Source organism: Physeter macrocephalus, chromosome 12, assembly GCF_002837175.3.
Source record: "Physeter macrocephalus isolate SW-GA chromosome 12, ASM283717v5, whole genome shotgun sequence".
Classification (NCBI taxonomy): Eukaryota; Metazoa; Chordata; class Mammalia; order Artiodactyla; family Physeteridae; genus Physeter; species Physeter macrocephalus.
In genome coordinates, this window is record NC_041225.1 from 66,346,816 (window position 1) to 66,361,630 (window position 14,815).

Here is a 14,815-nt window from a genome sequence, read left to right on the forward strand (position 1 = left end):
TTGAGATTTACAATGAGCAATTGTAATATTATCCAGATGTCAGCTGGGGCCTCTCTGTCCTTTGTAGATCTAGAGGGGCCTGGTTTGAATCTTTCCAATTCCACAGAGGATGAAAATCTGGTTTCCTTCCTCCTGTGTCCCTGTGAATTCCAGTGAGACTCTGACTTCTGCTTCTGGCTTTTGAATCCCATGTGCTGCCTCTGACCCCCGATGGACACAGTCTCTGTCTCCACCCACAGAATAATTTTGTTCACCCAAGCATTTATGATTTTAGCCAACTGAAAAAACTGGTGCCATGCAATGCCCGGTTTCCCACCATCTAGATGACTGTAGCCTCAATCCCAAGCCCCTGCTCCAGAGCAAGCCAAACCCAACCCCTTGATTTTTGCATAGCAGCTTAAAGATCACCTTTTGGAGCCCTTGATGGCTCCAGCTATACCCCAAGTAGACTGTCCAAATATCTCTTCAAACAAATCCAGAGCAGTCATATTTTTACAGTGTGACCCTGCCTCCTATCCCCCAACGCTGGTCACAGGTAGGACGTGTGTTCCAATCAAATTTACTCCCCCAAGAATTTGGCCCGAGGCCTCCTAAACTCAAGTCAGTCTCTCCTGGGTATTTGAATTGGTCAGGGGTGGAAGGCCAGGTCTGGGGAGGCCAAGTTTGCCAACGCTGGTGCAAGCAGATAAAGCCAGTGTGCAGAGAGGGAAGAGAAGGAGGGCTCCCTGGGAAGCCAGGAGAAGGCAGCTCACAGCCCCCATGGAGACCAGGAGAGGAGGAGATGCTGGCTTGTTGCTGACAGCTTTCCTGATATGGCTCTCATGAGCTCCAGCTGTAAATTTTCTCTTTCTTGCCCTTGGGTTCCTTGAATGCTCTACTCTGCCCCACTTCCCTCTTTTTCATTTAAGTTAGTCTATATGGGTTTATGCTTCTTGTACTCCAAAGACCTTTGTATTTTTCTCCCTTCAGAAAAAAAGAGGGAGGTCTGAGAGCCATGAAAACAGAAGACTTAAGGCCTTCTTCAGTGAGAGAGATGATACCGAGCTTTCCTTCCCAGATGGCCCTGACATAGGGAGCTCTTGGCCGAGAAGCTCAGCCTCTAAGAAGACAGCTCAGCTGCACTCCTGGCGTTCCCTGAAGAGGGACAAGCTGTGATGAGGCTGAGGTCTTGTGAGCAGTCACCTGGCCCTTAGGGACCCAGCTCTGAGCACATGCAGGCACTTTGTTCTCCACAGCATACATGGCACCAGCTTTAAGAGCTCATCTCATCTCATCACTGTCCCACTGGGACATGGGAAAAGGGAACCTTGTCCGAAAGGCATGTGAGCGCTACATTCAGATTTCTAGGAGGCCACACTTTCCTGTGGGAGGAGAGGGAAGCGATTTCTCCTAGAAGAGGACATCCTTGCAGATATTCCAAGCACACAAGCCAAGCCCTGTGGCTGTCAGAGCTCAGCCAGGGTCGAGGGTGAGAAGGAACCGGCATCAGCACTTAAGTCCCTATAACACCTTCCCCAAAGCAACTGCAAAGGGGAAGGACTGAGGTCCTTAAAGTTGCACCAGAGTAAAAAGCTGATGGGTGACCCATGTGCTACCAGGTTCCATCTTGACCCTATGGTGGACCATACGAACTGGCTTCTTCGGTGAGTCCACAGAAGGCCTCATATCTTTTCAGCATGTGTTCCAGGCTGTCACTAGCAGAAAACTGAGGTGAATTTGAGCAACGCAACTTGTTTTCCCTGGTCTATTGTGAAAAGTGTTAAACTGGGGCTAAGAAGACCAGCCAGATCTAGAACACTGACTATCTGGCTGGCTGTGCACAGTCTCCTGAGCACATGTCTCTCATCTGTATAAGGAAAGGCTCAGATCAAAGTGTCTCCAAGATCCCTCCAAGCTCTAAGTTCCCAGGATCCTAAGAGTGGGAAGAGAAATTTTAAATAATAGAATTGGTGGGAGTTGAAAAAAACTATGCAGAGTAAAACTATGCCCAATGTAGAAGAGATTCCCAAACAAGTACAATGTGTGAAGGAATTAAACAAAAAAAAAGAAAACAGAGTTAACTGGTAGGGAATAAAGAAAAACTCTGTGGCAGTCATGGAAGCTGCTCCAAGGGTTATAAGGAAGGAGAAGGAAGAACTTCCAAGCCAAACGTTAGACAGCAGGTCCGAAGCAACTGGGCCTGGGAAGGAAAGGATGTCTCAATGGCAGGGGCAGCAGGGAGTAGTATTAAAACAAATTGACAAAGGCATTAGAGTAAACAGAGGAGACTGAGGCTTATTTCTGCAAAGCCTGGGAATTCAATGGAGATGTCACGAGAAAAACAATAGTTTCGTATCTCTAATTTTCTTTCAATTCTTATGTGGGAAACAGAGTAACAAAAATGTCAAGTCTTACTTTTATGTACTCAGAGCCCGAATGTCTCTGTTCTGAACCATGACAACTGCCTCCAGAGTGATCTTTTTCCTCAGCCCATCCTCTGCACCGAAGCCAAGGGGATGATTCTCAAGCGCACCATAAACTCTACTCTCCTGCTTAAAAACCCCTTAATTCCCTCCTCTTCACCTTCTGCCATGACCCTTAGGGCCCTTCTGAATAAGCAAATCACCTTGCTTCCTTCTGGGAAGCTACGAGAGCCTTCCAGCCCACAGCCTCCGTCCCAGAGACCATCTTTTAAGTTCATGTTTTATGCCATGCAAATCTACCTCTGGGTTTATAGCTACTCGGTCTGAGGAAGTGAGCCTGACAACAAGCAGGCAGGGCAAAAGCCCATGCAGTTGTGTTCTAGACAGGTCCACTCACCATATTAGAGCATGTTTTTTGGGGAATCTGAAAGTGAGAGGAAGAGGAGAGTAGACAGAAGTGGAAATGCACGCAGGAGCAAAAGCAATAGGTAGAAGCCATGAGGCAGAAGCCAAGAGGAGGAGAGACCAGGAAGCGGGAGAGGAGAGAAGAAATGATCTAACTGGGAGTAGACACAGCAGAGAGAGGTCAGTGGTGCAGCCCTGAATTAGGGAGCAGTGGGCACTTGTATCCAAGGGAACACGTAGAAGGGTTGCTCTTGAGATCCCAGTATGACTATTAGAACAAAGTTTTTATTCTCTGTGTGGCCTCGTTGTTCAGCAGCTGAAAGGATGTCTTGTCTCTCTTATTTCCTAATGGATCCTTAAAATAATCTCCCATTAACTGAAGTAGTGTGAGTAAATCTCTTTCCCTTACATAACGAAAAAAAAGAAAGAAAGAAAGAAAGAAAATCTAATAAAGATAGCCTAACCAACAGGACAGACACCATGTTCAATGGCATCTCCTGCTTTAAGGCTAAGCTGAAAGTCAGACTCTTCTCTGAAAGTTTCGCATTTGAGTAAATTATCTGGGCAAGGCAAGCAGGCTATCAGATGTTACATGGCTGAGTACACAAAGCTTGGGTATATTTAAACATGATCAGGGTTTTGGAATAGAACCTGGATCACTGATTTATTGCAGCAATGATTTGTCTAAAACACTGAAGGGTAGAAAAAGGTGGGATATGTGGTCTGTTCAGGACTGGAGAGGGTAGGTAGCTGAGTAACAGAGACTGATGTGAGATCAAGATGAAAAGAGCAAGAATGCTATTCATCCTCAAATCTCTGCTTAGAGATTGAGTCTATTTGAAATGACAGCCCTAGTCCAGTTGTCTCTGCTTAGGGGAGCTCTTAGTGGCTTGGAAGCAGGATAAACAATAGCAGGTGTTTCCTTTCAAGGTAAGATTTAAGGAGGGATACAAGGAAGGTTAACAAGCACACACTAGTCATGGTGGTAAGAAGGGAAGAGACAAGATGGTAGGACAGAGGGAGAGCTCGCTCAAAACCCGTCGGGCCAAGGAATTGGGGTATGAGAGAGAAAACAAAGGGCAAAGCTCTGCCTGGGCTGACCTAGATGTGGCCTATGAAGGAATTATTCACTTTTAAGTAATTTTGCTAAGTGGCCACCTGAGGGCACTGTATCCTCTGCGCCTAGAAATCGTTCACTTCTCCCTCACAAAGTAAAATTTCCTCAATTTGCTGAAGGACAAACTTAAAAATGTCTTAAGGAAGGGGACCCATGGAAGATGGGGGCCAAAGACAATCCTTCCCCCCATCTTTGCTCTTGAGCTAGATTAACGAATGAGCAAGACTGACCTCAATTCAAGTCCCTGGGTAATTTCAAGGATTAAATAAAAGAAGCTCATTTAAATCTAGTTAGTGTTTAGTAGGGAATCAATGCATATGAGCTCCTTCCCATATACCTACACATACAAACATACACTTTTGTCAAATACAGGAACAAGAGAAGGAACATCAGGAGGAGTTACAGCAACCCTTGCTCTCTCTAAAGGGGCCAGGACTCAGAAGTCCCGCAATGAACGTAAGTACAACTGTGCTAGGCAATCACTGCAGAGAGCACATTTCTGCTGCTCTTTGCACTGCGTGCTGCAGCTTGTACATGAAAGCCAGAGGGGATGCAACGCAAACAGCTGGGAAATAAAGATGAAAGCAAAACTGTATCAGCGGGACGAGACACACAACCCCCTGAGAACGCGGCGGTGTCACGAAAGACAATTTGAACAAGGTCCCCCGCGTGGAATTCCTCGTCTCAGAGAGATCATTAGGCTCTTGCCTATTTCTGACTACCTGCTTCCGAGTCAAGCTGGGGAATAGGATAAGCGGCCCCTTGCTTGCACATTTTCACACTAAACTCCTGTCTATATAATGAAACAGAGCCACAAACAAAGGCATGCGTTATCCTAAAGGCTAACTGTGGAATTTTAGTTGGACGAAAACAGAGTCCACTTCCCAGCGCCAGTGGAGCCCGTTGAGGCTTTTTTCCCCGCCTCTCCCGCCTCCCATACGGCAGGTTTTGCGGCCTTATGCTGCCCTCTAGCGTCTTTTTCCGGTATGGAAACATGAGAAATAAAAGCAAGGATCCTGAAGCAACCGATGTCACTTTGGCCCAGGACTAGTAAAACAAAACAAAAGTAAAGTTCTAACATAAAAGCAAAACCAAATTTTGTACTAAAATTCGAAAGTGAGTTAAATTTGGCCTCGACATAGACATTGCATTCATTCAGGGCTCTGAAACTCAGCATCTAGATTAGTGAGTGCCCTTTAAAAATGCAGAAGACCTGGCCTTCCCTGTAAGTCATTCTCAAATGATCCCTGACTCAGTCTGAGGGGGTTGCAGAAATTTGCACCTCAAGAACCCCACCATAGGACTCTGATGTAGTTAAATAGGCTGACCTCACTCTGAGAAGAACTAAAGATTATGGCAGTGACCTTACACAGAGTGTAGAATAAATCTGATAATTTTAATTCAATAAGGGCCAAAAAATACATAAAATAAAACCATTGTCCAAATTCGGTCACCTCTCATTGTTTCTGCATTGAGAGTGGCTGAATCCTACATGACTAGCATGCAAAGGAGACAGTGCTGTTAAATTCAGAGTGAAGAGTTCCTGTCTATGGTCTCCTGTCTCATTAAGCTCCCCTAATTCCAGGGGGCGGCATCCAGGTGGGAAGGAGAAACAATGCCTCGTCTCGCTTACTCATCCTTCAGGTATCTCTGAAACATTCCTTCCTCTAATATTCTACCTGGTGACGCCACATTCTTTTCAATGTCCTGATGTGTCTCCAGGGAATCCTGTTCTCTGTTCTGTCAATGTTCCCTCGGTGTCAGTCTTCTCCTTGGGACAGAAAGCTTCTTGTTACAGGAAGCCTGCCGCCCCCTTCGCACCTGTGCTCTCCACTCTGAGCACAGCGTCTGCGCTCAGTAAACACTCCTCATCTGACCAAGGCCCCTGGACCCACACACCAAAAGGCGGTGCTTGTGGAAGCTGGGAGATGTCCACCCCAGGACCATGCTCTCTTCTCAGGCTCCCTCGAGTTGGGGACACACATGGCAAGGGGGCTTCTTGGGGTTAGTGTTGTCATTGGGTCACACATCCAACTGATGAGTTCACAGCTTTGACTTTTAATGTTTAAGTTTAAAAAAATTTTTTTGATGTGGACCATTTTTAAAGTCCTTATTGAATTTGTTACAATGTTGCTTCTGTTTTATGTTTTTTGCTTTTTTTGGCCGTGAGGCATGTGGGATCTTAGCTCCCCAACCAGGGGCCGAACATGCACCTCCTGCGTCGGAAGGGGAAGTCTTAACCACTGGACCACCAGGGAAGTCCCAAGTTTTAATGTTAGGAACTTGCTCTCACTTTATGGCATGGTCTGGTAAGTCTGTAAACAGGAAGGAACTTCACAAGGTAAAGGGGGATAGTCATTAGTATAGAATCTCTTTATACATCTGGAAATGTATTCATATTTAAATTGTGTTATTTTTTTAAACACAAATGCACTCAGTCAGAATTCAATACTTAGCATCTTAATATTATATAAAATGCTATTTTCAATTCAATAGTTTTAGTTTCTTATCATGGATAAAGCCTTTCTTATATTCAGAATCATGAAACACTCAACGTTTAATAAAAATCAGCTCTGAGGGTTTCTTAGGTTTGTAAAGGTCCCCTCCACCACCAGAAAGAATCCCATACCATGTCCTCCAATTACCCTCACTTCAATTTTTTAAGGAACAATAGGCAAATATTTACTTATCAGGAGACAGCGCCCTAATTGTCCAATGAGATACCCACTGCCTGGCACTGCTTCTCCGTTCCCTCAATGAGTAGGTCTGTGCATGTCACATACTTCAATCAAGCAGGAACTGCTTCTTTTCTAGACATTTTACTGTTCCACCTAGTGTTCAGGGTTTCTAGGGAAGCTCATTTATGCTTACTGAGGTCTCTCCCTACACAAACAGGACCACATTTGGCTTCAGCTTTGGTGGCTGGCATGGCCAGCACACGGACTGTCACAATCTCCCCCTTTCCTTGACAATCACCACCTGAGCCCGCTGTGCAAAACAGGGGCACCCACGAAATAGGGACAGAAAATGCCCTCCATTCACTTCAGTCAGAGAGAAGAAAGAGGTGTAGACTGTAAAACAGCATTTCCTTTGAATTTCATTTTACCTTGTGAGCTAAGCTATTAGATTTGTAGGTACAAACAGGCTCTCTTTGAAGTTAACAAGAGGCCCACTCTGAGAAGGGAGACAGCCATCACCACACACTGTATGTGTTAGACAAATATAGTACTGGGATTGTAAATATATCCTGTAATTACAGAAAGTGAAACCCTTTTCTGTCTTCTTTCACCTTACAGCTTTTTTTTTCTCTAGAAAGAATTCTGTTGGGTTTTCTCTTTCCAGTTCCTTAACTCCCCTAAGTATTTATCTTTTAAATCAAAGGGAAAGATCCCATCAGTACAAATGAACAGCTCTTGCCAAGCAAAAATGACGACCATGATGATTCCTGCAGGGCTTTGGAATGCATCCAATCAGAATAGAAGGAGCAATGGAGGGGCCATGTATCAGAACTGGGGTTATGTTTCGCTCTGCTGAAGTTGTTGTTTTAACCCTGGGCAAGCCATTCAAAGCTCAGATTTCCTACATTCATAATGAAGTGCTAACAACATCTTGTCCAGTGCTTGTTGTTGTGTTAAATGAGACGGATATATGGACATGCTCTTAGCGAATCACAAAGACCCATTCAAATAGAAACTTCTGTTATTTTCCATTATTGACATGTTCTCTAAGTATTTTGTCTTGCTCACTTGAGAAATCAAGTATCAATAAGGAAGGAAATGTAAAGCAATTACACTCCAATAAAGATGTTAAAAAAAAAAATAAGGAAGGAAAAAGTCTGTTAAGACTCCCTTAGCAGCTGAAAGAACATTCCCATTGGTGTCTGTGGGTGTTGGGAAGGATTCACCATTGGAGACACAGGGTATAAGCCAGCCTCAGACCCCTGTTGGTGAGAGGCTCTGTAAGTATCTAGGAAACCTCACCAAGAAGAGAAAACTAGTAAGCTCTAGAAGAAACTCAGTAGGTATCTGGTTACCTTGACTCCAAATCAACTAAAAGCTGTTGGGACTAAAGAAACTGGCAAACGCCTACTTTTCTTTATAATATCAAGACTAAGATACATTCTTCTCACTCCTTAAATTTTAATCATGCACGCATTCCTAGGTGTTGCATTTTTTGAGCTGCTATTAAAAATACGCGTTTCTGCCACATTAAAGGGGGAGCAGAGGCTTGTGTGTTGTATTATTAATTACATGTTGGAGACGAAATTCTGGTCAGTCTTTGCAGAAGATACCCACACACCCTGCCCTCCCCCCCGACCCAAAGCAAACGATGTGCCACATGAGCACAAACTATGTGGGTTCCTGCCTGCTTCTCTGACTCCGTGCACTTACTCTTAAGGTCCAAGTTCCTGGCTCCAGCTGTGATTTGCGTTGTGATTTTCGTGTCAATCTTTACAGTGTGGAGGTTGCTGGTGTCCCTTGATATCATCACGTTGTGCCACTGATTGTCATTGAGAGGTTTATTTGAGCTCCCTTTGATGAGGTTAGCACCATTTCCCAAATCAAACACGTAATGTAAGTACCTGGGAAAAAAGGGAAGGTGGAGAAGTGCCATCACTTTTTGAATTTCTGATGCAGTCAAACTACTTATTACAAACAGATCTCTTTTTCAGGTGGTTGCATCCTTGCTAGAAGTCATGAGAGTGAGTTGTGTAGAAGCTCAACTAACAAGAGGGTAAGAAACACTACTCTGTTTCAGCAAGGAGGATTATTCATTGTCTTCAATACAGGAAAGAGTGAAAATAGTTTTAAAATTGTGGTCCACATCCCACTTCATCACTGTGGAAGATAAATACCTGTCACTACTCATACCCTATTTCCACCACTCTCTCCATCCTTTGCCAACCACGCAGAACTGGCGATTCTCAGCTTCCTGCACTTGTTTCCCGCTATCTTGAATGCCTATTTCTCTATGGGAAATGTGCACTCATCCTTCAAGACCAGCTCAGGTAGCCACTCCTGGACTCATAGGTTTTCCTAGTTTTGCTAAATAATCTCTTGAACCTTTGCCCAAGATCATATTAGGAAACTTCCTGGTGCTTTTCTGCTAAATTTATGTGTTCACCTGTATCCCCTCGGGTTGCGTGAATCTGTGTGCCTTGGGGTTGGTGGAATCTGAAGTGTGCACAGGAGTGGCAAGGAATATATATATATATATATATATATATATATATATGTAAACTAGTGTGTGGCATATTATCTAGCCAATTGTAAATGTGCAATGATATTCACTGACTGAATGAATAAATACCTAAATCAATTAAAAGATATCAAATGTTCATCACAGTTTCAAGGAAATGTCATAAAAATCTTTCTAAATTCTTCAAGAAACTCTGACATAGAACTAAGCTTCAGTTAAATGGGATTTTGTGGAGTTGAAGTAATCTACTTGCATGAATTAGCTATGTAACTTAGCCGACAAGTGTAGAAATTCTTTTGTGGAATTACCATGTGCGTAGTAAAGAAATCCACATTTGAAGAGTAAGACTTGTGGAATGCCTACAATAAATTAGAACTCGACGCTATTTGTACCTTATGTATGGAAATGTAGATATAAAAAACTGTACTGAATCCCTATTAACTTTATAAGATACCTAAAAAGTGGTTTAAACAAATGCATTATTTGCAAACCACCCTCCCTGCCCACCACCTTCTCTTTAATGTATAATTGTGAAACTTGAGGTTCATTTTCATAAAGCTCTGTTTGTCACTGAACGGACCTGTACTTACCCTTTAACTAATTCAACCACAATAAAGTCGTTTCCATCCCCACTATTATACAGAATTAGTCCATCTAGGGATGTTGTCTTGAACTGGAAAAAAAGATGCATAGAAGTGTAGGCTTGCAACGTAGCTAAGGCAACATAGCTCGATTTGGTCTTGAAGGTGACAGGGTCTGCTATGATGTTCCTGAAGCCAAACCTGGCATTGAGCTCACAATAATCTATGTCGCCATTTTTACACAAGTCAATGTATGCCATTCCATTAAATGTCAGGCTCTGCAGGTGTCCAATGAAGTTGGAGGGAACAGAAGACAGATACCGGCGTTCCGTGATGATGCCAGTCTCTATGTTATGAAACTCCAGCCTCGTATGATCCCCCGCCATTTGACCTAAAAGAGAAGATGGTGTATTATTATTTTCTGCATCTGAAGGGCACTTTCAACTTTAGACTTCCATAGCAACATCACATTTTAAAATGCAAGGATCTACAGACCTCCTTGATATTCAGTTATGTATAGTAAAAACGAGAAATGACCTTACATGGTGAGGCTGAATTACTTAATAAAACTTTCTTAGGTCAAGTTTTAATCTCTGTCCAAATTTTAGTCTTAACAAAAATGATCCTCATTAACTAAAGTTGCAGAATTTTTTAAAACTAGAAGAAAGAATAAAGAAAGGAAGGGAGAAAGGGTGAGAGAAAGAAGAGAGAGAAAGGAAAAGGAAGGAAGGGAGGAGGGAGGGAGGGAGAAAGGAAGGAAGGAAGGAAGGGAGGCAGGGAGGGAATGGAGGAGGATTAGGGGCAATGACTATCCTAAATCATCCCAGTAGAAAGCGATACATCCCAGCTCCACGGTGATGTGATGTTTGTCTTTATAAAGAACGTTCTTCAAGAAAAACAAAAAGTAACTGTATATTTTCCTATATCAATAGAAATAATGAAGAGCTGCTGACTATTCTTCCAATTACGAATCATGAAAATGTGTTTGAAGTTAAATATGTACTTTTAACCTTCCCTTTTCTATACTGAATAATTCCGTCTTTCCTAGACCTAGTCTCCCAATCATGAAGAATTCCTGTTGATCTCTTCTGGCCCTCTGCCATTTTCCTTGCACTTAGGTTTTGGATACCTAAATTGAGCACAGCATACCAGTTCAAGGCATGTCCAATTTTGAGAATACCAGTAAAATTATTCCACATTACCACAAAGTATAATCTTCTATTAAACACCCTAGTGTGAAGCTTGGTTGCCAATTTATTTAGTGATTCACTCTTCAATTCAACCCCATCCCTATTCATCCTGCCATATTTCTCTGCCAACCCCATTAAAAGCCTACTTAGTCCTGTCTTTACCTCCAGAGTGATCATTGTACCTACCTGCAAGGTTGAAGTCAAAATTAACAAAGATGTGAACTTGCTTTCTAAAGCACAGCGGTAAAGTACTCTTATCATTGCTAGTGATTCGCTCCCGGCATCTTGCTCTTGTCTAATTAAACTGTCATTCACTTTCTTCAGAAACTCAGAAAGGTCATTTAAATTTCAGTCAAGTTCTTCCAGGTGTTAGCTTTGCTACTCAGTTTGGCGTAATTGGAAATTTTATCAAGCTTACCCTATCCCATCATCCCTGATATTAATGAAAATATGAATTAGAGCCAATCCCAGTCTCAGTCCTGGGAAGATGCACTGAACCTTCTTCCCAGGTGTAATAAAGATTGAACACCCCCCTTTGTGGGCCTCCTTCAACCAGTCTGACAGATTTCCATTTCTTTAGAAAAAACAGTAAAATACTAGGTGGCATTTTAAAGGAAATGCCTGTAATTAAATCATAAAAGGCACACTTTTTGTTGCACAAGAAAAATTGCCCGCATACTTGATTTTGATGTTAACAAACTCATTGGTATAAAAAACTCTCCCCTGAGCTGTACTTAATGCCCCTTAATTTCCATACCTCTTTACTAGTCCTTGATCCTGACAAGGGCAGTCCTGTTATCCCTTGGCATGTTCTCTTTTCGTTACTAGTTTGTTCTGATTCCTTCTCCGCAAATGTGTTTTTTTTTTTAATACAAAAAATAGCACTGTAAACAGTTGTCTCTCCTCCCTCCTCCCCACTATACCTCCTTCTTGTCTATCCCAAGCAAAAATACTATTAAATCCATATGATGTCATATGACATCATTTTTCTCCCCTTCTTCAGTTCTTTTGTTTAGTGACCTCAATACTAGTCTGTGTGGAACTACCTCTTGGGTAGCAAATAAAATTAGCCTTTAATAATTTTCAAATATAAATCACTAGAGACACCAGTAACATTGAATTAACAAGCTAAATAGAATGAAGAATATGCAAAGCTGAAAAAAATTACTTGGGCTTTTCTATCTCCTTGTGTTATTTTATCTTTTTCATTATATTAAAATCTGAGTCTTAACTTGGTGAACCCACCCTGATCCTGAAACTGTCATGTTTTCTTTTTTTTTCTTTTTTTTTTAACATCTTTATTGGGAGTATAATTGCTTTACAATGGTGTGTTAGTTTCTGCTTTACAACGAAGTGAATCAGTTATACATATACATATGTTCCCATATCTCTTCCCTCTTGCGTCTCCCTCCCTCCCTCCCACCCTCCCTATCTCACCCCTCTAGGTGGTCACAAACCACCTAGCTGATCGCCCTGTGATGTTTTCTTTTTAAAAGCTACATTAATGAACCAACTGACAGTAAGAGAATATCCAGAAAAAATATTTCTAATGCTTGAAATTAAATATTACTCCAAATTGTCCAGTTCTTGGCAGCTCTGAAATAGGGAAGCACATTTTGTTCAGAAGAACTGAGAAAGAAGTTCAGTGATAAAAATAACACGTATTGTCTGTTTTCTTTTCTCAAAGGAATAGAATATGCATTCAGAGCATACGTAATAAAAAAGTAGTAAAAAAGCATTGGAGCAACCATGGCCCAGTTACAAGAAAAATCATTATGGCCCATGTTCAAGAGCCTATTCTTTCCTTAATACGCATATATAAATTGCATTGACAGTAATGGCAGATATGCTTGCTCATGAAGGAGAATTAGCACCTAAAAGTCATTATCCACTGCCTAATAAAACATTTACTGCTGCCTTTTAAAAATCCTTTTTTCCTCAGAATTTATTCCCACGTTTAATCCTCAGTTGGCAATGTAGCCACCTCTACTATTGTATACATATATCGACTAAGAAAAAATAAAGGACAATGAAGGAGAAATATTTTTAAAGCTCCACTCATTAAAAAAACGCAGCATCTTTCCTAGAGATTTACTGGAAAAGGAGAATTTGAAATTAACAGAATGCCTCTGATCAGTGGCTGGGGCATCCAGATTGATGATAATCTCCAATAAGAAACAACTACCTGGGTGGTGTGTTTGCACAGAAATCTCAATTTCTAAAATCAAATCTTTCTACCACACAGATAGCAAGATTTTATGCTGAGCCTTGTTCTGAGTTGGGTTAAATTTCTGCTGCAGAAAAAAATGACCTCCCCCCGCCCCAGACTTAGATCCACTTGTTAATTCACTGAAAGGTACTGAAAGTTACTGAGTGTGTAGTGTACGTATAAGGCAGGTGCTGTATTAGGCAATTAAGAAATAATGTTGAGAGAAGCAGATTTAGCTCCTGTTTTCACAAAATTCATGGTCTATTGGGGTAAGGCAGACAAAACCAGGTAAGAAATTAATTAACTATATGATGATAAAACTCAGAAAATGCCATGAATTTGATGAACAGCATGCTGGGTTGGTAAATATGGAATGCGGGCAAGTGCCTGAGTGGATATTTAAGTTACATTTGAAGAACTAAAAGGAGAAAGCCATGCTAAGAACTGGAGAAAAGGAAGGGGGAGGTGGATTCCAGGAAGGAGAAACAGATGAACAGAGGCTCTCAGGTGAGAAAAACCCAGAGAGTGTGGCTGGAGAGTCATGAGTAAGTGAGGTTAGTGCTCAGATGAGATGGGAAGAAGAGTCAGGGGTCAGATGTCACAGTGCCTCCTGATTCTATTAGGAGCTACTGAAGGGTTTTAGGCAGACATAAGACATGAGTCTATGGGTGTGTGTGTGTGTGTGTGTGTGTGTGTGTGTGTGTGTGTGTATTTGATCTCTCTGTTGTGGATATAATAGATTGTAGACAATATGAAGTAGAGTGTTTATAGAAGAAATGGAAAAAATGGACAAGATAAGATAGTCTCGCCAATATAATTGCGGGATTTATTAATAATGTACAGAATGATGGAGAAGGGGGAAATAATGCTGGTCCCAGCTTCCAGGCTTGGGTAACTGGATATACAGTGAATAGTGTTCAACAAAGGACACACACACTAACATACACACACATACAGAACACACAATTCCAGATATTTTAGACAGACTAGGTGATATGTTGAAACCCAAGGACTCCCTACTTAGGGATCCCATACAGTGTGTAGAACATTTTCTCATCTGAGTTCTGGGGAATCTCTCTCTTCTTGGGCTTCTTTGCTGGCAACTGCTTACTCTCATGAGCCTTGGTGAGGTTCAGACATTCCAGGAATAAACTGAGTATGTACTGTCCTGTATTCAACAAATACTTGACTTAACAGTATATATAACTCTGATTTAAAGATGTGGTCAAATGTAGGACTTTGCATGAAGAGTTTCCAGCACTTTCCTTAAAAATTTTTTTTGTTCTGTGATTTCTGAACTTGCTGTAAAATTTAATAAGAAAAGTCTGTTGCTTTCCTGATTCATGGCTGGCTTCATGTGGCCACTAAAGTGTTTGAAAAACTCTCATTCCCAACTGAAGCCTCAATGGCAAGGTTCCATTGCATCTTTGGAGACCTTTTTTATGCTATATAACTCAAGGCTGACTTTTTATTCTTATGAATTACTGACTTTCATGAGATCTTTGGTAAAACATAATTTCCCAAATATGAATCACCCTGATGACAATTACTGTGAAAAACAAAAAAACAAAACATTGTCTTTATTAGAGGAAAACATAGGCAGAACACTCTATGACATAAATCACAGCAAGATCCTTTTTGACCCACCTCCTAGAAAAATGGAAATAAAAACAAAAATAAACAAATGGGACCTAATGAAACTTAAAAGCTTT

The 14,815-nt window shown here is 41.6% G+C and overlaps 1 protein-coding gene across 18 annotated transcripts in view; it reads right to left on the minus strand.

The window, feature by feature from the left end:
- The window catches only part of NRXN1 (neurexin 1), a 1,147,673-nt gene that overhangs the window by 570,319 nt on the left and 562,539 nt on the right, over positions 1-14,815 (minus strand). For all 18 annotated transcript variants that reach the window (XM_024118772.1, XM_024118771.1, XM_024118769.1 and 15 more), the window contains 2 exons: positions 9,714-10,095; positions 8,316-8,506 (listed from right to left, as the gene is read on the minus strand). In XM_024118772.1, the coding sequence (XP_023974540.1) occupies positions 8,316-8,506; positions 9,714-10,095 (573 nt within the window). The remainder of the gene's footprint in view (positions 1-8,315; positions 8,507-9,713; positions 10,096-14,815) is intronic.